General features: G+C 44.9%; 2 protein-coding genes across 6 annotated transcripts in view; one reads left to right on the forward strand and one right to left on the reverse strand.

The window, feature by feature from the left end:
• Nucleotides 1–20,169, reverse strand: part of FIG4 (FIG4 phosphoinositide 5-phosphatase) — a 101,905-nt gene extending 81,736 nt beyond the window's left edge. For both annotated transcript variants that reach the window (XM_070417931.1, XM_070417932.1), the window contains exons 1-3: nt 19,872–20,169; nt 7,061–7,159; nt 2,084–2,207 (exon numbers count right to left, since the gene is read on the reverse strand). In XM_070417931.1, coding sequence (XP_070274032.1) covers nt 2,084–2,207; nt 7,061–7,159; nt 19,872–19,937 — 289 coding nt within the window. In that variant the 5' untranslated portion in view covers nt 19,938–20,169. The remainder of the gene's footprint in view (nt 1–2,083; nt 2,208–7,060; nt 7,160–19,871) is intronic.
• Nucleotides 20,170–20,978: 809 nt separating this feature from the next.
• Nucleotides 20,979–24,815, forward strand: part of AK9 (adenylate kinase 9) — a 108,069-nt gene continuing 104,232 nt past the window's right edge. For all 4 annotated transcript variants that reach the window (XR_011471843.1, XM_070417933.1, XM_070417935.1 and 1 more), the window contains exon 1: nt 20,979–21,060. The gene's annotated coding sequence lies outside the window, so the exon portion shown is untranslated. The remainder of the gene's footprint in view (nt 21,061–24,815) is intronic.

Below are 24,815 nucleotides of genomic sequence, written 5' to 3' on the forward strand. Positions count from 1 at the left end.
GAGGTTTGGCCAGCCTGGGTGAGGGGCTGATGCTGTTTTTAGGCTGGCCACACCCCCTTTAGGGTGAGAGGTCCCCACTGGATTGCCTGGCCAGTTTGGGTGAGGGGCTGAGGGCCATTTTCAGGCTGGCCAAGCCCCCCAGTGATGAAAGCTCCCAGCCTCTCTTTTTCTCATTGTTGTTTTTTTTTTAATTCTGAGATTTATTTACCTTCTATAATTGAAATTTTATAGCCTTGAGTGGAGCTCAGAGCTGGCCAGGGTGGGCGGGAAGCTTGGCTTCCTCCATCGCCAGGGGAAACCCAAGCCTCCTGCTCGCTCCAGCTCCATGGTTGCCGGCCGCCATCTTTGTTGGGTTAATTTGCATATAGCCGCATTGACTGACTGGTGGGCATGGCTTAAGGCATAACAAAGGTATGGTCAATTTGCATGTTGTCTTTTATTAGACTAGATGACTAAGTGACTTAGATGGGGTAGGGGAGCAGACCCAGAAAAGTGGAGGCATTGAGCAAACAAAACAATATACCCAGTAATTGCATAGGCTTCATGCAATCTTCCACAAATACCACTTCTGATAGGTAAACTTTTTATGAATGTTGGAGCATTATAAAGTTATATTTTATGTCAAATTATTGGAATGCATGTTCTATATTGGTGAGGAAGACTATATGTACTAATGCTTAGTAGGATTAAATTCTCAGCAATACACTAGTTACAATATAGTCTTGGTCAAAAAAATTTTGCCCCCGCCCCCGATATTTTGCTTTGGAGAATTAATACTATATCTCTAGGTGGTGGCCAGGGCTCCAAGCAATCTGGCCTCATCCAACAACTAGCCAACGTTCTAGGACCCGCGGGCATCTTCATGTCTATGCCTCTGCTGTTAACCCCTACTAGAGTTCCCTCCTCTCTTCCCTACATCCACCCAAATCTTGTTCCTCCGTTAGCATCCAGCCCGAGTCTCATCTTTTCCAAGAAATCTTTCCTGGCCATTCCAGATCAAGTAACCTACCTCCTATGTGATAGTCTCCAACACCATTTAACTTTTACTACATAGCGTGGCTCTTAATTACATTCTTGGAATTGTTTCATGTGCATTAGTTTTTGTCCCTTATCCTAGTCCAATTATCCTAAGACCCCACCCCCAGGGACAACTCCACAGTGCAGCAGAAACAGATCTATTAACGCACTGCAACGAGGAACAATGCACACCAGAGGACCCGTGGGCACTCATAAAGGCCCCACAAGCCAGAGCGCAGACTCCTTAAAGGCCAAACCCATATCTATTCATGAATAAAGAAAGGAGTTATTCTAGGGTGTAAGGGAAGAGGTCAGGTAACATTTAAATGAAGAGGCCCCAACCAAAGCAGGACTGTATGTAAAGAGATCAACTTCAAGTCTGGACTGTGAAGCCAACTTGCGGTACCATTTCCTTGAAAAAACAGCACAGCTGTGGACTGTTGTCCCCAGAAACCCTTATCCAAAGCTCTGCATCTGAGCTGCACATCAAGGCTGCTTCTCCGTGTCAAAGTGACTTACACCATCCAGGCAAGAAGGGAATGCTCTGTCTCACTGACTAATTTCAACAGCAATGTTTCAGATAGTCTGTGATTCTAGAGGACAAAGTTCCTCAGTGAGTAAGAAAGCAGTAGTCATTCAAAGACGGGGTTATGACACCTGATGCTGCAGCAGGCCCTGGGGAGAAATTCCTGTCCATTTTAAAGCTGGTTTGACCTGTATCTGTTTTTTCCTGCTGATAAATGACAGGGCAGATGTTCACAGTCCAAGCTCATTCTTCCTTTTTCATCCCTCAACAAGCCAGACAAGCAGACTCCTTAAAGGCCCAAACCATTTCTATATTATTTGTTCGTATCCTACATAAAACTGAGTACAGTGCTGAGCACATAGCATATGCTATATAAAGGCTGTTTTGTATCTGATTGGTGGATAATAAAGATTTAAACAACCAATGCCACCGATGATGGGTTATAATTATAAAGCTACGTAGGCTTGCAAACTATAAGTAATCTATATAGATTAAAAAGAAAAAAAAAAAAGAGGTAGAAGAGGGAGGTACATTTCTTACCTACAATACCAAAAGCCGAAACAGCCCGAAAGAACCCGGAGGACCCTTTCTGGCCCATCTTTGTTCTGTTTCCGAGATCCAAGCGGCCAAGAAGCTCCCTCACTTCTTGTGGAGTATACACATGCTGAAAATAAGCAAACTTAATCTGTAAGGTTGTGCTTACTTTTTCGATTATTTATTCTTTACCCCTGAAAATTAAAAGTTGCCTATATGAATCATTAGCTATTTCACAGAGAAGTATATAATAACTGCAGGACTAAGCTACAATTTAAAAAAGCAAACAAATTCTTCAATATTAGCAATTAAGAGTAGTTACTGGATCATGTTGCTATACTAAAAACTAGTAAAACCTTATCTTCTGAACCAGAGATTTAAAGGATCCACAGACAAATTTCAAGAAGTCTGTAAACCCCTTAAAATTATATGTCAAGTTTTGATTGTATGTGTAGATGTGCATTTTTTATAAGAGGGCCCATAGCTTTTCTTAGATTTTCAAAAAGATCCCGATCAACCACTCCCATTCCCAAATAAAGCCAAGAATTATTACATTATATTACTAAAAACTACCATATTTGGGGGTGGGAGAGACCACAACACCAGGAGTGCAGGAAATCACAAAATAGAATGTATCTAAAATTATTATACACCGAAAATAGTTTTGCAAGAGCTTAGTGAAAATGGGTTCCAAACTGCAGCTACTAATATATTTGAAAAAACAGGAAATTACATGGATTCAGAAATATTCACAGACAGGAAATTTAATACAAAAGTAAGTTAGGCTCTCTCATTTGAAAGAGTTAAAATTCACTGTTCAACAGCATCATATTGCATTTCTCTTTTGACTAACAGCCTCATGTTTTTGTGCCACCTGAATTGAGTCTCATATTCCTGACTCTGGATAATGTAACATCTGCAAAGAACATTTCTCTAGTGCACAGCGAGTCATCAGAAGAGGCCCTACAGGTGATTTTTAGCAGCATCATAAAGTCTGCAGTATAGAAGTCCTCTCTGACTGCAAGTACCTTCATATTAAAGCACTAGAGGCCTGGTGCACGAAATTTGTGCACCAGGGTGGGGGATGGGGAGTGGATCCCTCAGCCTGGCCTGCACCCTCTCTCAATCTGGAACCGCTGGCTCCTAACCGTCTCTGCCTGCCTGCTTGATCACCCCTAACCACTTGCCTGCCTGCCTCAGCCCCCTCCACCACTGCTTCCTCCAGAAAGTCGTCCGGAAGGATGTCCAGAATGACATCAGGAAGGTCATTTGGCTGTCTGGTCTAATTAGCATATTATGCTTTTATTATTATAGACTAGAGGCCCGGTGGACAAAAATTTGTGCACTCGGGGGGGAAGAGGGGGTCCCTCAGCCCAGCCTGTGCCCTCTCGCAGTCTGGGACCCCTCGGGAGATAACGACCTGCTGGCTTAGGCCTGCTCCCGGGTGGCAGAGGGCAGGCCTAATCCCTAGGTGCAGCCCCTGGTCAGGCTCAGAGCAGGGCCGATTGGGGAGTTGGGGCGCCGCCCCCTGTCATGCACAGAGCAGGGCGGATTGGGAGGTTGTGATGCCACCAAAAGTTATGCTCAGGGTAGGGCTGATTGGGGGGTTGGGGCACCTCCCCCTATCACACTCAAGGCAGGGTCAATGGGGAAGTTGCGGCACCATCCCCTGTCACGCACAGAGCAGGGCCAATCAGGGGGTTGGGGCACTGCCCCCCCCCCCCCCGTCACGCACAGAGCAGGGCCCATCAGGGGGTTGGGGAGCTCCCCCCTCTCATGCACAGAGCAGGGCCCATCAGGGGGTTGGGGAGCTCCCCCGTCACGTACAGAGTAGGGCCGATAGGGGAGTTAGGGCACCGCCCCCTGTCACACACAGAGCAGAGCGGATCAGGGGGTTGGGGCGCCACCACTGTCACACTCAGGGCAGGGCCGATGGGGCGCCACCACTGTCACAGACAGAACAGGGCCTGTGGAGGGGGGGGGGGGGGGGGGCGCCACCCTCTATCACCCACAGAGCAGGGCCGATCAGGGGGTTGGGACGCCACACCCTGTCACACACAGAGCCGCAGGGCGATCAGGGGGTTTGGGCGCTGCACCCTGTCATGCTGATCTGGTGCCAGGAGACCTCTCGGCTCCGCTGATCCCGGTGCTGGGAGGCATATTACCCTTTTACTATATAGGATAGAGGCCTGGGGGCCGGCTGGTTTGCCCTGAAGGGTGTCCTGGATCAGGGTGGGGGTCCCCACTGGGGTGCCTGGCCAGCCTGGATGAGGGGATGATGGCTGTTTGCAGCTGGTCACACACCCTTCAGGGTGGGGGTCCCCACTGGGGTGCCTGGCCAGCCTGGGTGAGGGGCTGAGGGCTGCTTTCAGGCTGGCGGTTTTGACTGAAGCTCCCAACCGCTCCTTTTTTTTTTTTTTTTTTCTTCTGGGCCAGCTTTAGCTCTGGCTCTAGCTCTGAGGCTTCCGCTGCTGGTTTGTTTGCCGTTCTATAATTGAAAGAATGTATAACTTCAGCTCTGAGATCCCAGCCGGCTATATTTGTTACAAAGTTTCAAACTGCCGGCTCAGAGGCCGGCAAGGCAGGCGGGGAACGTTGGAGTCTGCAGTCACGGGAGCAAGCAAACCTCATGTTCGCTTCCAGCTGCCTGGCTGCCGGCCGCCATCTTGGCTGACAGTTAATTTGCATAAGGATATGCTGATTAGCCAATGGGAAGGGTAGCGGTCGTACGCCAATTACCATGTTTCTCTTTTATTAGTATAGACTAGAGGCCCGGTGCACAAAAATTTGTGCACTCGGGGGGGAAGGGGGGGTCCCTCAGCCCGGCCTGTGCCCTCTCGAAGTCTGGGACCCCTCGGGAGATAACGACCTGCTGGCTTAGGCCTGCTCCCGGGTGGCAGAGGGCAGGCCCAATCCCTAGGTGCAGCCCCTGGTCGGGCTCAGAGCAGGGCTGATTGGGGAGTTGGGGCGCCGCCCCCTGTCATGCACAGAGCAGGGCGGATTGGGAGGTTGCGATGCCACCCTCAGTCACGCTCAGGGTAGGGCTGATTGGGCGGTTGGGGCACCGCCCCCTGTCACACTTAAGGCAGGGTCGATGGGGAGGTTGTGGTGCCACCCCCTGTCACGCACAGAGCAGGGCCAATCAGGAGGTTGGGGCGCTGCCCCCTGTCACTCACAGAGCAGGGCCAATCAGGGGGTTGGGGCACTGCCCCCCCTCGCCCCCCCCATCACGCACAGAGCAGGGCCCATCAGGGGGTTGGGGAACTCCCCCCTGTCACGCACAGAGTAGGGCCAATAGGGGAGTTGGGGCACCGCCCCCTGTCACGCACAGAGCAGGGCGGATCAGGGGGTTGGGGAACTCCCCCCTGTCACGCACAGAGCAGGGCCCATCAGGGGGTTGGGGAGCTCCTCCCTGTCACGCACAGAGTAGGGCCAATAGGGGAGTTGGGGCACCGCCCCCTGTCACGCACAGAGCAGGGCGGATCAGGGGGTTGGGGCACCGCCCTCTATCACACACAGAGCAGGGCGGATCAGGGGGTTTGGGCGCCACCACTGTCACACTCAGGGCAGGGCCGATGGGGAGGTTATGGCTCTACCCTGTCACACATAGAGCAGGGCCCGTGGAGCGGGGGGGGGGGGTGGGGGGGGGGTTTGGGCGCCGCACCCTGTCACACACAGAGCAGGGCCGATCAGGAGGTTGGGGCTCCACCCCCTGTCACACACAGAGCCGCAGGGTGATCAGGGGGTTTGGGCGCTGCCCCCTGTCACGCTGATCCGGTGCCAGGAGGCCTCGCGGCTCCGCTGATCCCGGTGCTGGGAGGCATATTACCCTTTTACTATATAGGATAGAGGCCTGGGGGCCGGCTGGTTTGCCCTGAAGGGTGTCCTGGATCAGGGTGGGGGTCCCCACTGGGGTGCCTGGCCAGCCTGGATGAGGAGATGATGGCTGTTTGCATCTGGTCACACACCCTTCAGGGTGGGGGTCCCCACTGGGGTGCCTGGTCAGTCTGGGTGAGGGGCTGAGGGCTGCTTTCAGGCTGGCGGGAAGCTCCCAACCACTCCTTTTTTTCTTTTTTTTTTTTCTTCTGGGCCAGCTTTAGCTCTGGCTCTAGCTCTGAGGCTTCCGCTGCTGGTTTGTTTGCTGTTCTATAATCGAAACAATGTATAACTTCAGCTCTGAGATCCCAGCCGGCTATATTTGTTAGAATGTTTCAAACTGCCAGCTCAGAGGCCGGGAAGTCAGGCGGGGAACGTTGGAGTCTGCAGTCACTGGAGCAAGGAAGCCTCCCTGCTCGCTTCAGTGCATGGCTGCCGGCCGCCATCTTGGCTGACAGTTAATTTGCATAAGGATACGCTGATTAGCCAATCAGAAGGGTAGCGGTCGTACGCCAATTACCATGTTTCTCTTTTATTAGTGTAGATAGTATGAAATAATCTGGTAGATGGATTATTAAGAGTTATTTGAATTATTAAAATGTCATCCCTTTAAGAAAAATATACTTTTATCTTATCCAAAGAGTTTGCTTTGTAAAACAAATCAAAATAGAAGTAAAGGTCTTGCCCCAGGTTGTGTGGCTCAGTGGTTGAGCCTTGACTTATGAACCAGGAGGCCACAGTTTGGTTCCCAGTCAGGGCACATGCCCAGGTTGCGGGCTTGATCCCCAGTGTGGGGCATGTAGGAGACAGCTGATCAATGATTCTCTCTCATCATTGATGTTTCTATCTCTCTCTCCCTCTCCCTTCTGCTCTGAAATCAATAAAAAAAAATTTTTTTAATGAGAAACAAACTTGCCATACTATTTGACATCAGTAATTTCTAGAAACCACATTAGAGATTCAAATTCTAGCCAATCATGAAAAATAATTATAATTTTTAGATACATAATAAAAAAATTATATATCACTAGAAGGTGTAAGGATATTTGATGCCCTTTAAACAGGTACCAACGTTTCTGTTTGGATTCAGGTTTGTAAGATACTTACCCTATCATCAATTATGACCAAATCCTTTGGTTCTGTTCTATCAATTTTCAAAACACGGTATTTTGTTTCTGCATGGTTGCTCCCAACTAGAAAGTATCTCTATAAATAAAAAGGAATGACATTAGTTTTTTAAGGCATTTTGCTTTACACACATTGAATAACCACATCAGTTTTTGAAATTAAAGACATTAATAAAGTGAGGTTACTTTTTAAAAGAAATATTTCTATTAAGTATAACTGGCAGATTAAAGAAAGGCTGATTCAAAAGGTCAATTTTAGAAATGAAATATTCTTAGTGGTGCAAGCATCAGTCTGATATCTGAACGGTGCCCAGTAACCAGGTCAGATGAATTTAATTATATTATATAGAGATTAACCTAACTGATGGGAGGCTGATGATTGAACTCTGCCAGGAAGGAGCAGCTCTGGTGAGAATTAGAAAGCTCCGCATATAATTAGGAATGCTGACACAATTATCACTATTAAAATATTGATATTTTATCATGTAAGTCTTTACAAATTTTCTGCAGAAGGCTGAAAATTACTTTAGTCTAGCAACTCTAGAAATCCACCACGAAGTTCTATAAAAGATTAAAATGAGTGTACATTTCCTAAATGGCTTGTTATAGATAAGCTACAAGAAATAATTAATATTCTTTCTCTTCTGAAACACTCCCTTGGAGCATTGTACCTGAGCACATTAGTCTTCTTATATGAATACTGAGAACAAAATGAATAATAAAACTGTGGAAAATAATAATCTTATGTTTAAATGAGAATTCATTTAAGAAAACCTAAACAACATAATTTTACAGTTGCATTTCAGAAAGTAAATAAAACTCCCATAGCAAAGATAAATTATTTAAAGATATTTTGCTTCAAAAATGTCCTTTAAAATATGGTACATTTTCAACATTGCAAAAACGGAGAAAACACTGCCACAATCAACTGGCATCTTACCATCTCATTGGTCAGCTGAGATTATAGATACACAAAGCAATTAAATAAAATTCTCCAGATAAATGACCAAACTAAAGTTTGTGGACCACAGCAATTCAGAACAAGAAAGGTTAATGTTGGTTACTACAGATGTGGAGAGTGTCAGTGGCGTCAGGACCTGAACTGAACCTTAAAGGATCAATAAGATTTTTTGAAGTATGATTTTACTATATATCAGAATATGAGCACTTGGTTTCATTGTTTCAACACTAAATCTGTAGAAATAGATTTTTTTCTTACTAATTATATGTCTGTTTATAAAGGTCTGATCTAGACTTCCAGGTTATAAAGAACAAAACTATGTTAAAAGATACTGGGTTCACCCATCTCAAGAAGGATAACCAAAGAACTGAATCAATCCCTTATCCCCTAGGAGAGGCAGAGTCTGGAAGGCAATGCCAGTTCTAACGAGGTAGGGAAAAGCAATTATAACAAAAATTAGTAAACTACCTTGAGACATCTTGGACTAGCAAGTGACCAGGACTTGATACAATGGGGAGCAGTAGAAGGGGAGGGAGGAGGTCAAAGATTCTCAGCTGGCCTCAGCTAATTCCTTCCCTGACGTCATTCCCACCAGTGAAAGGAGAGGAATAATCAACGTAATAAAACTAACTTCAGAAGAATGGTTTGTAAACTATACATGTCTGTTAGCAGAAAAAGAAGCCACCTTCTTGAGGACTTCAGGGAAACCGTTCCTGGAAGAGGCAATAGCAAGTGCAAAGACCTAAGAGGCGGAAAGCTTGTGTGTTTGTTAGAAGAACAACAGTAAGTGACAAAATGCTCATAAAACACCTGACAGTCAACAGTGCTCAATACAAAGAAAGCACTAGAAGAGTGTGAGTTCCCTTCTCTCCTTTGTGTGTAAGACATCAGCAAGTCTATGTCACTGTATTTGGAGAAAAGAACCAAAATAAACAAACGCACAAAGAAGCAAACCCAAAACCCAGGAAGGAGACTACCCCAGAGGAAGAAGAGCATATGCAGAACCAGAATGCGACCAGAAAAGGGAAGAATGTACAAATCTAGTAGTAATCAGTCTTTCTCCTCAGGAGAGAAGAACATGCAAATCAACAACCATGCGTACTGCGCTATAACAGAGGTATGGACTGGACAACACAGGAGGGGCACTTAATTCATTTGGGGAAGGTCAGAGCAAGCTATGCAGAGAGGCTGATGCTGTCCTAATATTGATATGCAGGACTTAATATACTGAGCCAAAATAGGACCAATGATACCCACCATCTCCACCTACAACAATCCTCTCATCACCTACCCCACCCAGGCACTTTTATTTATATCTCATGTAATGCTTACTCCTGAAGACATTGTCTGAATTTGCTTGGGGGATGTCTGCTTCCTATGCAGCTCAGGAGACGGGCTAACACCATAAGCTCTGTGATTTTTAATTCTAGCCCCGTCGCACAATCTGATTCCACGGGTTAGGTGAAAGAACAACCGCCTACCACAGGCTGATCATTAAAATTTGCTGGGTAACTTTCTACAACATTTACCCTAACCCATCTTTTTTGTGTAGGCACACAGAAAGATGGCCCTTTTCACTCAACCACTCAGTAAGGCACATCACAGCTCTAAGGGAGGTAAAATCCCTGACTGAAATTCCTAGAATTTTAATAGATCCTGGGAAACCTAAAGATTAAGTGCAGTAGGATTATGATTTGCCAGTTTGTAATTAAAAGGTATAATTCCTGAGATCCTAGTGGGCACATACATTACTGGCTTTCGGAGCAGACACACAGGAGGGCAGACCTATACATCTCCCATATCCAGACCCCTCCAAAGCCTCCAGGAAGCAGAGGAACCAAAGCTAAAATCCACCCAATTCAGAAGCAGCTCTAAGTGGGAGAAAGAAACAGGAAGCAGTCTGACCATCTACATGTCCTCTAGAAAGCAGTGTAAGACGCCTAAAGATTTTTTGTGCAGAGAAGAGCGACCTCGTGTGTAAGAAAACCAGAGTCCTTAGGGGCCTCCCGTGGACAGAATCACTCTCATGCACTGCCCTCTAGTGGGCAGTTGACCATCAACTTTCACACCCAATTTTTTTAAAAAAAGAGGTAACTTTTCCAGAAAGGTTTTATTTCTACTCGACTTTATTTCCTTCCTGTTAGCTATATCAGCTCTAAAACTATGTGTATTCTTGGACTTGGTTGCATTTAATATTTTGCTGCAAAATGGATTTCAGCATTTGGGGGAGGGCCTAAAAATTGTCCTGAAATATCTTTTCCTTAAATTCTTCTCCACTGTTGACTTTTTCTAATTTTTTACTTTGAAAATTTTTCAAACATACAGTAAGATGAACAGAATATACAATGAAAACCCACATACCCTTCACCTAGATTCACCAATTGTTAACATTTTGGTACATTTGTTTACTCCCTCCTCCCTCTTGAGATAAGCTTTTTTCTTCTGAACCATTTGAAAATGAGTTGCAGGTATCATAACACATCACCCCTAAAAAGCTCAAATTGTATTTCCTAGAAATAAGGACCTCCTCCAAAATAATCATAAACCTGATACAATATTATCTACATACAATCTATATTCAAATTTCCCCAAGTGTCCCTATAATATCCGTAATACCTGGTGTGTTTTTTTAAAACAAACAACAGAATTCAATGCATAGCATTTATTTACCATGTATTTTAAAAATATTTTAATCAAGCCCTGGTTGGTTTGGCTCAGTGGACAGAGCGTTAGCCTGTGGACTGAAGGGTCCCGGGTTCGATTACAGCCAAGGGCACATGCCTGGGTTGCAGGCTAGATCTCCAGTGTGGGGGTGTGCAGGAGGCAGCCAATCAATGATTCTCTGTCATCATTGATGTTTCTAGCTATCTCTCCCTCTCTCCTCCTCTCTGAAATCAATTCAAAAAATAATAAATTAAAAATCAAATAAAAAATATTTTAATCAAGAATAGTCCCCCATCTTTGTCTTTCATGTTTAAGGAGTCCACAGATTTTTACACCAATTTCCCTGGTTTTCTATTGACATCATTCATTTGACTGTTTACCAGTGAATGTCTCATGTGTGCCAGGCACTGGGCCAGACACCTGAGGGGAAAGGTAAATTGAAGATAGATTTTGGAGATATAACTTGCTGATGGATTAGATCAAAAAAGGGACTAATTGACCCAATTACCTTTGTTTGAGCAACTAGCTAGATGGTGGTCCCACTTACTGATGTACGGAGGATTAGAGAAGAAACAGGTTTGAGGGTAGTAAACCAAGAGTTCTATTTACAACATGTCCAAAGAGACCAAATGGGAACTTTGCATAAATCTGGAGCTCAAAGGACAGATCTCAGTGGGTGTTATCAGCACACACATGACATTTAAAGTCATGGGACTGGCTTAAACCTACTAGGGAGGGGGGAAGTAGAGGCAGAGCCCCCAAAACTAGGCTGAGATACTGCATGATTTAGAGGCTGGATATGGGAAGGAATGAGCTGAGAAGACTGAAAGGAAGGGCCAGTGATGTCCTGGAAAAACCCAGGATGACGCAGAGTCATCAAAGCAAAGGGGGGAAATCATTTGGAAAAGGAAGGAGTAGTCAAGACCACATCAAATGCAGCTGAGAAATCAGGGCGGCTGAGGAGAGAGAAGAGCCCAAAGGATCCGACAGCAGGAACGGGTGAGTGGTCTGTCCGTGGGCAGTCTCAGTGACAGCGGAGGCAAAAGCCATGACAGAGCTGGTTGAAGAGCAAATGGATCGTCTTCTGGGTAGAGATGGAAGAGTGAACACCTCTGGTCCCCCCAAACACCTCACAAAAACTACAGTAAAGTTTTTTATGTTTGTTTTTTAAACACAGCCTGAAGGACAAAAGAAAGCGTGAAGGAGTTATGGGGCAAAAAATAATTATTTAAAACTGAAAAACAGCCCTGGCGAGTGTGGCTCAGTTGGTTGGGCATCATCCCATGCACCGAATGGTTGCCGGTTAGATTCCTAGTCAGGGCACACAGGTTGTGGGCTCAATCCTCAAAAATGAGCATGCAGGAGGCAGCCAATCAATGTTTCACTCTCATATCGATGTTTCTCTTTCTCTTTCTTCCTTCCTCTCTAAAAATCAATAAAAAATCTTAACAAAAAACAAAACTAAAAAACATGCCTAAGTTGGCAGTGGGGAAGCCAAGTAGAATCCAATTAACACCACAGAACATCCAAATATGTGGGAATTTGTGGCATCTCTTTTTTTTAAAAGTATTTTTTTAATTGATTTCAGAGAGGAAGGGAGAGGGAGAGAGAGATAGACACATCGATGATGACAGACAATCATTGATTGGCTGCCTCCTGCATGCCCCTTACTGGGGATCTAGCCTGAAATCTGGGCATGTACCCGGACCGACTGGGAATGGAAACATGACCTCCTGGTCAATGCCCAACCACTGAGCCACACTGGCTGGGTTGTGGCATCTTTTATCACTGGAGGTAGAAATGTAAAATTTCAGAAAACTAAAGACAAAAAGAAGATAGCACAGTTTCTAAAGAGGAAACACACACCTCAAACTAAAGATCAAGTTGAAGTGACATTAGAAATTCTCAACAGCAACACTGGAAGGTGAAAGACAGAGACATAATCCCTTCAAAATTTTAAGGGACAATTCATTTCAAACTTTAATATAACATTAAATCTATGAATCAAACATGAGGGTAGGATGAGGACATTTTCACACATGAATGGGCTCAAAAAAATTACTATCCATGAACCCTTTTTCATGAAGCCATCGGAAGAGGTGCTCCACCAAAATGAGGGCAAAAATCAAGAAAGAGAGAGACACGGGATCTGGGAAAATAAGGACTGTAGGAGGGTGGTGAAGGGAGCAGAACACTAGCTGTCCTGCAGGCCGCGGGAGCAACCAGTCCAGGCATCAGCCATGGCTTCCAGAAGATGGAACTGATAAGAATCCCCAATGTGAGCGAATGTGCTGAGAGGGGCTTCCATATCTGGGAAAGCTGAGGCTGAATTCATTTTAAGTTCTTAGTAAGAACTAGGGATTATAGAAAGAAGGAAAAGACCTCTCAAGTACTAGCAGTTTGAAGTTCAAATAATGAAGATGGAAAGGGAGGTAAACAAAATGCCCAAAAGCAACAGCAAAAGAGAGCAGTAACTGAAGTGTACAGGACTTCCATAAATCAGGCTTGCATCCGCTGGACTGCCTGAATGCACTCATACATGAAGGTGCGGATGAATCACCTCTGGGGGTCATCTCTGAGTGTGTGTTTGCAGATGCGTTGTGGGGGAGTGGGCTGGCAGGAGTTGGGGTGGAGAATTAGTATACCAAAAGAAGCCACATTAAAAATGCCCCTTTAAGACAGAAAATGATCTGAGCATTTAAAGGCAGAGCAACAATGTTCAAGAAAATGCTTAAAAATTCAATGTATAACTTTAACAGTGGTGACTTAATATAAGATGAATGTGTTTCAAAAATATATACAGGAACTCCAAATGGAATACAATAGGTAACCCATTTAATGGGAAACTCAGTATCTACTAACATTATTATCTCCTTTTGTAACGATAGAGTAATTAATCACCCACTTTTTATCTGAGGGAAGAAAATCAGCCTTCTTAAAAAAGAAGAAATTTTAGGTTGTCTGACAGCTTCAATTAATGTTAACCTTCACTTGAACTTTCCGAATAAAGGTATTATTTTTAAAGATCACATTGAGGTTCCTTCTCATAGTCTAACAGTGTTTCAGGCCTGCCTCCTCACTTATTCCAGCAATCCCACAATCAGTAATGCCGCCCGGACAGGGAAATGGGCCCTTGATGGTCAAAATGGATTCTGCAAATTCACTCTTTATAGATTCAGAGCTTTACTGATGGGGACGCTTCCAATCCCCTCCAGAAACAAGTGTGAAACTTTGGCACCTCCAACCACGCCTTCCAAATCAACTATGTTTCTCTCTCCCACTTATACTAGTATGATTTAGTCCCCAGCGCCATACCCTATATTGTTCTATTCCATTCCCTAATTACACAGATCAAGGCTAATTAAGTAAGCTGCATTCCTCATGATGTGGTTCTTACTTGCTTTATTCTATTTTGCATGATGGGGTGAGGAGGAAGGAGAAGCTTTCTTTGGAACAAGGCAGGAATTACATAAATGCATACCTACTTACCTACCTGCATACATACATACAAATAATTTTGAACTAGCAAGAGTGAAGATTGTCCTAAAACAGCCGTGGGCAAACTACAGCCCGCGGGCCGGGTCCGGCCGTTTGAAATGAATAAAACTAAAAAAAAAAAAAAGACCGTACCCTTTTATGTAATGATGTTTACTTTGAATTTATATTAGTTCACACAAACACTCCATCCATGCTTTTGTTCCGGCCCTCCGGTCCAGTTTAAGAACCCATTTAAGTTTGCCCATCCCTGTCCTAAAACCTCATCCCTACAAAATACACATGCATACACAAAAATCTGCCACCGTTCTATTCAGCTACCAATTTTAAAGTCAACTGCTATATTTCTTTGTTACAAAATGGTCACTCATTGCAATGGTAAGACCACTAGGGCATCATACATTAACCAACGGCTATAAATTGGAAAACATCTAAAGTAAACTGCTGTTTCACGCATGATAACTTCAGGTTGTTAAATCTCCTGTGGACAACTCCTACTTGCACTGAGCTGCACGAGAGTTAAGGCTGGACCTGGCCTGAGTTTATTTATCTAGATCAGGGGTCCTCAAACTACGGCCCGAGGGCCACATGCAAATACAAATATTGTATCTGTTCCGTTTTGTTTTTTTACTTCAAAATAAGATATGTGCAGTATGCATAGGAATTTGTTCATAGTTTTTTTTTAAACTATAGGCCGGCCCTCCAACGGTCTGAGGGACAGTGAACTGGCCCCCTGTTTAAAAAGTTTGAGGACCCCTGATCTATAGTCTTGGGTCATAGGACAGATGAAGGCCAGAGAGGGGTCACAGGAGCCAAAGGGCAGCATGAAGGTACTGGGTGCCAGAGCGAACAGGTAAGTCTGGGAGGGAGCAGGCCCTTCACAAGGTGATAACTACACCTCCTGCATGCCATCTACCAACCTACCTCCCTTCACACTCCAAACACTCAACTCCACCTCTAAACACAGATAACAACGACAGCCTGAACTTCACCCAATTATCCTTCTAAATCAGTGGTTCTCAACCTTGGCTGCACATTAGAATCACCTGGGAATCTTTTTAAAATCCTGATTTCTGGGCCTCATCCTCCGGAAATTCTGTTTCTTTGTTACTAATGTTGTGGCCCCACCCCATAACAAAGAAACAGAATTTCCGGAGGATGAGGCCCAGAAATCAGGATTTTAAAAAGATTCCCAGGTGATTCTAATGTGCAGCCAAGGTTGAGCACCACTGTTCTAAATGAAGGCTCAAGACAAGAGACAGCCCATCTTGTCCACTGTCTCTTTTGTTTCCTAATGTGTACCCTAATTCTTTCATAGCCAATTAATACACTCTCACCAACCAAAACAAGAATGCCATTTCTTTCACATACTTGCTGACAATGACTTTGGTCAATCTTTCAAACCTCTGCCATTCTGACACATAAAAAATAAAAATCTTTTTTTCAATTTATTGCCTTAATTAATAGCAAGTTGAATATCTTTTTATAAACATACTTCCTTTTGGGAAATTACCTATTCATGCCCTTGTCCTTTTTTGTCAGGCATTATTTTTTAGACTAATTTACAAAAGTTTTTGCATATAAGGACATAGTGTTCAGGCTACTAGTCTTTTTTGACTATTCTCCTATTTACATGTACAGTTTTAAATGATTTTCTGCTTGTTTGTTTGTTAATCCTCACCCGAGGATATTTTTCCATTAATCTTTTAGAGCGAGTGGAAGAAAGAGGGAAAGATAGAGAGAACATCAATATGAGAGAAACAAATCAATTGGTTGCCTCTTGCATGCACCCTGAGCAGGGGCCAGGCTGGGGAATTAACTGGGATTGGACCCAGGACCCTTTGGCCACAGGCCAACACTCTATCCACTGAGCCAAACCAGCTAGGGTTAAATGTTTTTATTAGAAAAGAAAAAAATTAAGTCAATGAACTAAATGTCTACCTTATGAAGCAAAAAAAAAAAAAATGAACCAGTTAATCCAAAACTCGTAAGAGAAAGAAAGTAATAAGCTTAAGAACAGAAATTGATTAAATAAAAAACAAACAATAGAAAAAATAAACCAAGTCAAAAGTCGATTCTTCCAAAAGAATAATAAAACTGATAAAACACCTAGCAAGATTGGTAAGAAAAAAATGAGAATACAAAATAACAATGTTAGAATGAAACAAGGAGTTTCACTACAAACTGAAGGGGTGTGGCCAGCCTGAAAACAGCCCTCAGCCCCTCACCCAGGCTGGTCACACCCCCATGGGGTGAGGGTACCCTCTGGGGGGCTTGGCCAGCCTGCAAACAGCCATCAGTCCCTCACTCAGGTTGGCCAGGCACCCCAGTGGGGACACCCCACCCTGAAGGTGGTGTAGCCAGTCTGAAAACAGCCCTCAGCCCCTCACCAAGGCTGACCAGGCACCCCAGCGGGACCCCCACCCTGATTTGGGACACCCTTCAGGACAAACCAGCCGGCCCCCACCTGTGCACCAGGCCTCTATCCTATATAATAAAAGGGTAATATGCAAATTGACCCCAACAGCAGAACGACTGGGAATGACTGGTCACTATTACACACACTGACCACCAGGGGGCAGATGCTCAATGCAGGAGCTGCTCCCTGGTGGTCAGTGCGCTCCCATAGGGGGAGCTCTGCTCAGCCACAAGCCAGGCTGATGGCTGCCAGTACAGCGGTGGTGGTGAGAGCCTCTCCCGCCTCCTAAGAAGCGCTAAGGATGTCTGACTGCAGCTTAGGCCTGCTCCCCACTGGCAAGTGGACATCCCCTGCGGGCTCCCGGACTTCCAGAGGGATGTCTGACTGCCAGCTTTGGCCCAATCCCCTGCGGAGTGGGCCTAAGCCAGGAGGTGGACATCCCCTGAGGGGTCCCAGACTGCGAGAGCACACAGGCCGGGCTGAGGGACCCCCCAGAGTGCACAAATTTTTGTGCACCAGGCCTCTAGTATATTCAATAAAATCCAAATCACAATGCCAACAGGCTTTTTAATAGAAATTGATAAGCTGATTTGTAAAATTCATATGAAAATGCATAGGATCTAGAATAGCCAAAACAACTTTGCAAAAGAATAAAGTTGGAAAACTTACACTTCCTGATTTCAAGACTTGTTATAGAACTAAAATAAGCAAGACAAGGTGGTAATGACATAAAGAAAAACAAACTGATCCATGGAACAAAATAGAGAGTTTAGGAATCAACTCATATTTATTCAACTAATTTTTCACAATAGTGACAAAAAAATCAATAAATAATCTTTTCAAAAAATGAGACTGTATAAATTGATGTATTTTTTAAAAAATAAACTTCAATCCCTAGTTGCCAGCCTGTAAGAACCCTTATCTCCTGGTATCATTACCCTGGTATAGTTCCCTCCCACTGAACTGGGCTCACCTACATAACCAGTAGGATATTGCAGAAATGATGGAGTGTGGCTTCTGGGGCTAGGTCACAAAGACATTGCAGCTCTCTCCTTGTTTCTCTTGAATCACTTTCTCTAGACAAATCCAGCTGCATGTCACATGGGGATGTCCGTGAGGTAAGGAACCAGCTCCACTTACCAAGCACGAGAGGGAGCCATCTTGGAAGTAAACCCTGCAGCCCAGTCAAGACTTCAAATGACTGTGGCCCAGTTGACATCTTGAATGTAACTTTTTGAGACCTGAACCAGAGCTACTCAGCTGAGTGACTCTCCGATTCCTGACCTACTGAAACTGTGTGAAGTATTAAATGTTTTCTTTTAGTTCAAAGCCCTTATGTTTTGGAGTAGTTTGTTACAACACTAAGTAAGTAATATAACCCCTACATCACACCACACACAAAATTAATTTAATATGAAACACCCTTGAACATAACACTTAAAAGCATAAATCTTTTAGAGGAAACAGGAAAATATATTTGTGATCTGGGAATAGGCAAAGATTTCTTAGATAGAACACAGAAAGTAATGACAAAGCAAAAGAAAAATAGATACATTAGACTTTATTGAAATTTAAAACAACTGCACATCAAAAGATCATTAATATAATGTATACATAGATCAAATCATCTCATTGTATACTTTAAGTATTTTACATTATTGTCAATTATACCTCCAAGAAGCTGAAGAAAACGGTCATTAAGAAAATGAATAGGCAAGCCACTGACTGAAAGAAAAATTTACAAAGATATAAGCAGAAAGGTTTTTTTGAGTAACAAGCTCAAAGGTTAAGGGATGTCAATAACTTAGAAAAAGACATAAGATTAATGGCAACTAAGTAGATCCTAGGAGTTAAAAAAAAAACAACAAAACTATAAGCCCAGCCAGTGTGGCTCAATATTGACAGTCAACTCATGAACCAGGAAGTCACAGTTGGATTTGCACATGCCTGGGTTTGGGGCTCGATCCCCAACAGGGGATGTGCAGGAGGCAGCCAATCAATGATTCTTTCATCATTGATATTTCTATTTCTCTCTCCCTCTCCCTCTCCCTTCCTCTCTGAAATCAATATATATATATTTCTATATATTTTTTAAACTGTAGCCACTATGAGGACCAGCAGTTTTGACAAGAGAAGAAGGGGTGGGACATTACAAGATGAGAGAACAGCAAACACAGAGAAAGGGAACTGGAAGAAACACTATTTTACTTCAGAATAAGGCACAGCAAAGAACATATCCAATCCTCGGTAAATGTTTGCTGAATTGATATTAAGTTAGATATAAGACTGGACAGACTAGTTGAGGACCAATCATATATGGCTTTTAATGACAAACTAAGGAATCCAGCATTTACTCTCCTCAAAATGGGGACTACTGAAGGTTCAGAGCAGATGAGCTCTCTAGTACTAATCGTGCTTTAGAAAGAACACTAACACCTCAGTCAGTGCTCATGAATGCTCAGCTTATTAATGGGATGAAATTTCTGGGTTTTCGGTATAGTACTATATTTTTTAACTAATCTATGTCTCTATTTGCCAGCCCATTTCATTGTACAGAAAGCAGAAGGTTTTGCTTCAATGTCAAAATGATACTTCTGTATGACTCTACTCAAAGAACGGAAATATTTGCAAATGCCCTATATTAGATAATTTCATCTTCTGGTCTGGATCCAAGCAAAATTAATTTGGAGTCAACAGTGTTTCTACCCTAATGATGACCTTAGGCAGACATGCTATTAGGACCATGTTAAAACTGAGAAACTGTTAAGTACCTTCTTGTACCCTATCTAGTGACGACAACCCAAGTTCCACTTAATGTGCCTTATAAGACATTCCATAGCATCAGAAATCTTGTTATATGCAATCTTGTTATCATGAAGTGTAATTTTAAACACAGACCCTAAAACCCAATTTAGAAAAGCTATGCTTTATTTTCCAACCACACAATACCCATGCCTGTACTGTAACTAGTGAACCATAGAACTCGAATAAACTTTTTGAAAGTTGAAAAGAATCCAGTAACTCCTACAGAACAGCATGAACAGTGTCTGAGATGCCACAAGCACCTGTTTCCAATGTGTTCCCACCGCATCTTGTAAGTGGAAGCACGTACCAGCAAAAGCACCATCAAAAGCCCATTCCGCAAGGCTGGGACTAGGGACCTGGGCGTAGGGGGGTGCTGCCCGCGCCCTAACCGGTCCACTCGCACGCGCCCTCCATCCTCCCGCCCGCGCCCCGCGCGCCGGTACTCACAGCTCGGGTCTCATACAGAACCAGCTTCTGGACGGAGCTGATGATGGGGGCGGCGGCCACCGGCATGGCCCCAGCAAATAGGAGCCCCCACGGCAGGGCACCAGGCCGCAGCCCAGACTGCGGCAGCCTCCGGATCGCCTCAGAAGACCAGAAAGAAGACACCTCGGGCCCTAGACACCAGGTCCAGCCGGGAAGAACCCCTCCTGGGCACTAAAGATAAAGATAAAGATAAAGATAAAGATAAAGATAAAGATGTATTTGACTGGCTTCAGCTCAGGGTTTCCGGATCCGACGCCCCTCCTCCAGGGCAGCCCCACCTCCAGGGCCAGCCCCGCCCCAGGGCCAGCGGGGCGGGGTGGAGGCTGTACCTTCGGGAGGCGGGCGGCGGAGCCCGGGCCTGCGTGCTGCCGGGGAGGGAGCGAAGGGCGCCGTCTTTGGTGCGGGCGGAAGAAAAGATGGGCGGAGACGGTGCCAAGTTAGTGCAGCCCCTGGTTTGTCTGACCTTCTCTTTGGGAAAAGGGAAGGCTTGGAACTGGGTTGCCTCTTTTGAAGCGCTTCTCCGAGTTGCAGACAGAGCCATTCCCAAGTCGGTCTGTTTTTTTCCGGGTCTACGTCTGCCTTTATTTTCCTGGGAACCTGCTTGGTGATGGCGCTTCGCTGATGTCAGCGCTTTCCCCTCACATCCCTTTGTTGCCTGTTTTACCCTCATCGTCCAGAGGGTGCATGCTCCAAGGACTTTTTTTTAACCACCTGAAGTTGGCAACGTTGGGCTTGGCCATCTATTCGTGCCGGAGGCTACCCATTTGTAAATTCTGCAAATGGACTGGGAGGGTGGAGCGGCGCGGCGCAGGGCAGCACCGCCCTGAGGTTCCTTCCACCCGGTGGTGTGGCCATAAATGGGCAGTGCATGCGCCCTCTCTGGTCATCGCCTTCTAGATTTGCGAAAATATAGTGTGTTGTAATTATGAATACCAATTTAGGTACAAAAGTGAATATTTAAAATAAAATTACAGCCGCACCGCCGATGCCCCGCCCCCAAGCCGGAGCCCGGAGCCCCTCCCCGCCCCCTCCCAAGCGTCCTTGCGCGCTGCCCCGCCGGGGTTCCCTGGGCAACCGCTCTACAGATCCGAGGGTTCCCGTAGGCGGCTGTAGCCCACCAGTGGGGTCCGCTGGGGTCCCTTTCGGCCAGGTAAGTAGGGATGGTAGTTTATTGACCCAATGCATTTTGGTACAGATTGAATGGAATTCCACCTCCTGCGGGGACCCCAGACCAGTTCCTTTTCTTGCAAAAGTAAACTTCGGAACCTCCACAAATTCCGCTTTTTAAAAATTTTTCCCCTTTCAAAGACTAATGTTTTCATTCAAGAAACATTTACTGAGCACCTACTATGGGAGCATAAGATGAATACTGGAGTGGCAGCTAATCTGGCCTAGGCAGAGTGTGAGGTTTTCCAGGAGTGGGGCCCCCGTGTAACCCTCAGGACCCACTGCTAGAGGGTTTTTCAACTGCTAAAATTGTAAGGACACTTTAAAAATGTACATTGAGTTAATAGTGTAAACACATAATGTGATATTAGAAATTATATGATATAATGTGACATTAGAGATAATATAAATTCAAAGTTGAAAAATTACAGAACTTTTCAAATAAATATTTAATCATTTTAAATTTCCTTTCTCAGTTTGGTACTCCTTTTATTAAGAACTAGGTAGGTGACCATGTCGGTTTTGATATTTTGTGTTGACTTGGATCTTTTAACTGGGGAAAAATATTTAGCTCTGTTCCATTTATAATGGAAACCAACTCTTCTGAAAATGAGTTAAATATTTGCATAATGTTTTTATTTAGGATAACAACTCTTAAAATATTTGTTGAATTCTGGTTTTCCAATATTTAGTTTTCAATTATCCTATATAATAAAAACCTAATATTCTAAGAAGTCTTCGGTCGACCAGTTGGCCATTCAACCAATCAAAGTATAATATGCTCATTATATGCTAAGGCCACTCAACTGCTTGCTATGATGTGCACTGACCACCAGGGGGCAGACGCTCCAATTGGTAGGTTAGTTTGCTGCTGGGGTCCAAGATGGGCTGCACAAGCCCTGGAGCCCTCCCACAGTCCCTCTCTGGCTGGCCAACCGCCCGCGTCCCTCCCCAACCCCGATTGTGTGCTAGTGGGGGTCCCTCGGCCTGGCCTGAACCCTCTCGAAATCTGGGACCCCTCAGGGGATGTTGGAGAGCTGGTTTTGGCCTGATGGCAGAACGACCGGTCGCTATGACGCACACTGACCACCAGGGGGCAGACCCTCAACGCAGGAGCTGCCCCCTGGTGGTCAATGTGCTCCCACAGGGGGAGTGCCACTCAGCCAGAATCCCGGGTCACAGCTGGTGAGCACAGCAGCAGTGGCGAGAGCCTCTCCTGCCTCCGTGGCAGTACTAAAGATGTCCGACTGATGGCTAAGGCCTGCTCCCCATGGTAGAGGGAATAGGCTGGGCTGAGGGACCTCCCTGCCCCCACCCCCTCCACCCCTCACCCCCTCCACCCTGCGCCCGAGTGCACGAATTTCATGCACTGGGCTCTAGTTATATTATAATTAAGCATTTCCATTTGAACTTTGTCTTAGTTTGATTCAGCCAAAAACAGATCCTGAGACAAAAATTTGAATACAAATAGTTCCTATGGGGAATACTCCCAAAAACAACAGGGAAGTGAAGGAAGCTAATAAAGGGAATATTATCAAACAAATTTCTCTGTGGGCTGAATTCACTGGGGAATTCACATGGATGAATGGATGTCTCAGTTATTCCCTCTTAAGGGGCAAAGGAGCTGGTGTATTCGTTCATCAACCCCCACCAGTTATTGGCTGATGGTTAATCCCCTGGAACTTCCACTCTGCCCTGTGCTCAGGCAGAATAGGTGTTGGCAGCCAAAAAGAGCCATTAGGCAGAGTCACACATGCCAGCCAGCAGTTGGAAGTTGGGCTGGCCATGCATGGAAAAGGTATATGTCAAGTAGATATGAACAGGGCAGTAATAACTTCTGCTCTGTTCCAACCTTTGCACCACTCATATCCACTTCTCCCCCATGTCCCCAAGTTCACACCATCTGTCACTGATTCTTCAACATGGTGTCTGGTCCCAATTTCTAAAAGAAATGGACTCACAAAAATATGATTAGCAGGACAGACTACAGAATTCACTATTGCAATTAATCCTAAGTCTATGACTGATAATTTATCACTTCCCTCTTCTACCACTCCTTCTAAATTTTCCTTACCCTTGGCCAGCATGTCTGCTGGTTTAAATTGTTTTACCAGTAGAGTAACCAGTCTTCATCCCTGAAGAGTATAAACCCCTGGTTATGATGTCCTTGTCAGGTTGTGGGTGGTTGCTACAGTTATCCATTCACTGGCTGTGACAGCGTCAAGAGGAGTCTCAGAGAATCCCCTGCATTCAAGACATACATTTCCCTGTCCTAACTATGTAGCAGCAGCTCTACCTCCACCAGTGTAATAACTCCTTACCAGGTATGTGGAGCCAAATATAATCAGGTGGCAGCAGCAATTTTAGGTTTAGTGAAACCTAACTAAGTGGGTCCTCTGGAAGAGGCATCTCTCCTCAGTCAAAACCAGGGCTTCCAATCCAGCAGAGCCTCAAGTTGTGAAGAAGGTTGGTGCAAACATGCTCAACGCAGGAGCTGCCCCCTGGTGGTCAATGTGCACAGAGTGATAACGGGGGCAGTCACTCTTACCAAATCCTTGGTCCAAAGCATGTTCCTCATCTTGAAGCACCATGTCTCAATGCCACACAATCCCATACTGGTGCTTTAGCTGTACCTTTAAGAGGCCTTTTTAACAATCTCACCAGCAGCTTCTAGGTGAGGTAGTATGTAGGAGGATCCATGGATCCTCCTTATATCTTCATTACTACAAAGGCTCCTTTGATCCAAAGCAGTATTACATGGGATCCCATGATAAGTGCTACAAGTCCAGGCCACAGAAAGTGGTGCTGGCCAAGGCACTGCAGGTAGGAAAGGCGAATCAACAATTTGTCACTGAATGGGTGTATCATATTGGGGCTCAGCCTCGGTCTCTGCAGCAGATAGGGAAGACATTCAACAGAAGTACTAGAGGAGCCTGAGAGGGAGCCTTGTTGTTGAGCCCATGCGTAGCCTCCATCGCCTCCATCCCTGCCACATGCTTACTCCATGTCTGAGCCCATGAGGCAAGCACTGAGGCGACCAAGGACAAAGACTAGTTGGCATTTACTGGATTATCATCCTGACCACCGGGTTGGTGACTGCCTCTTCTGAGATGGATGCTTTGTGAGAAAGCTCCACATATTTTGTGTTCCTTTGTTTAGTTTTTTATGCAGTATAACAAATTACCACAAATTCAGCATTTTAAAACACGCATTTGCCAGCTGACATGGCTCAGTGGTTGAGCATTAACCTATGAACCAGGAGGTCAGGGTTCAATTCCCAGTCAAGGCATATGCCTGGGTTGCAGGCTCGATCCCCCAACAGGGAGCATGCAGGAAGCAGCTAGTCAATGATTCACTGTCATCACTGATGTTTCTCTCTCCCTCTCCCTTTCTCTCTGAAATAAATAAAAATACAGTATGTTTAAAAAAATACATTTATTATCTCACAGTCTCCATGTTCAGGAGTCCTGACATGGCTTAGCTAGATCCTCTGCTCAGGGTCTCACAAGACTGCAATCAAAGTGTTGGCTGAGCTGCATTTTTATCTGGAGGTTCAACTAGGGAAGAATCCACTTCCCAGCTCAGTCACATTGTTGGCAAAATTTGTCTCGAGGATTGAGGTCCCAGTTTTCTAACTGACTGGGGGCCAGTGGCTGCACTCAGTTTCTGAAGCCACCGACTGTTCCTTGCCATGTGGTCCTCTTATAACTTTTTTCTTCAGAACCAATCAGGAGGTCT

Source organism: Myotis yumanensis, unplaced genomic scaffold, assembly GCF_028538775.1.
Source record: "Myotis yumanensis isolate MYYU_CA2020_CCGP unplaced genomic scaffold, mMyoYum1.0.hap1 SCAF_6, whole genome shotgun sequence".
Lineage (NCBI taxonomy): Eukaryota > Metazoa > Chordata > Mammalia > Chiroptera > Vespertilionidae > Myotis > Myotis yumanensis.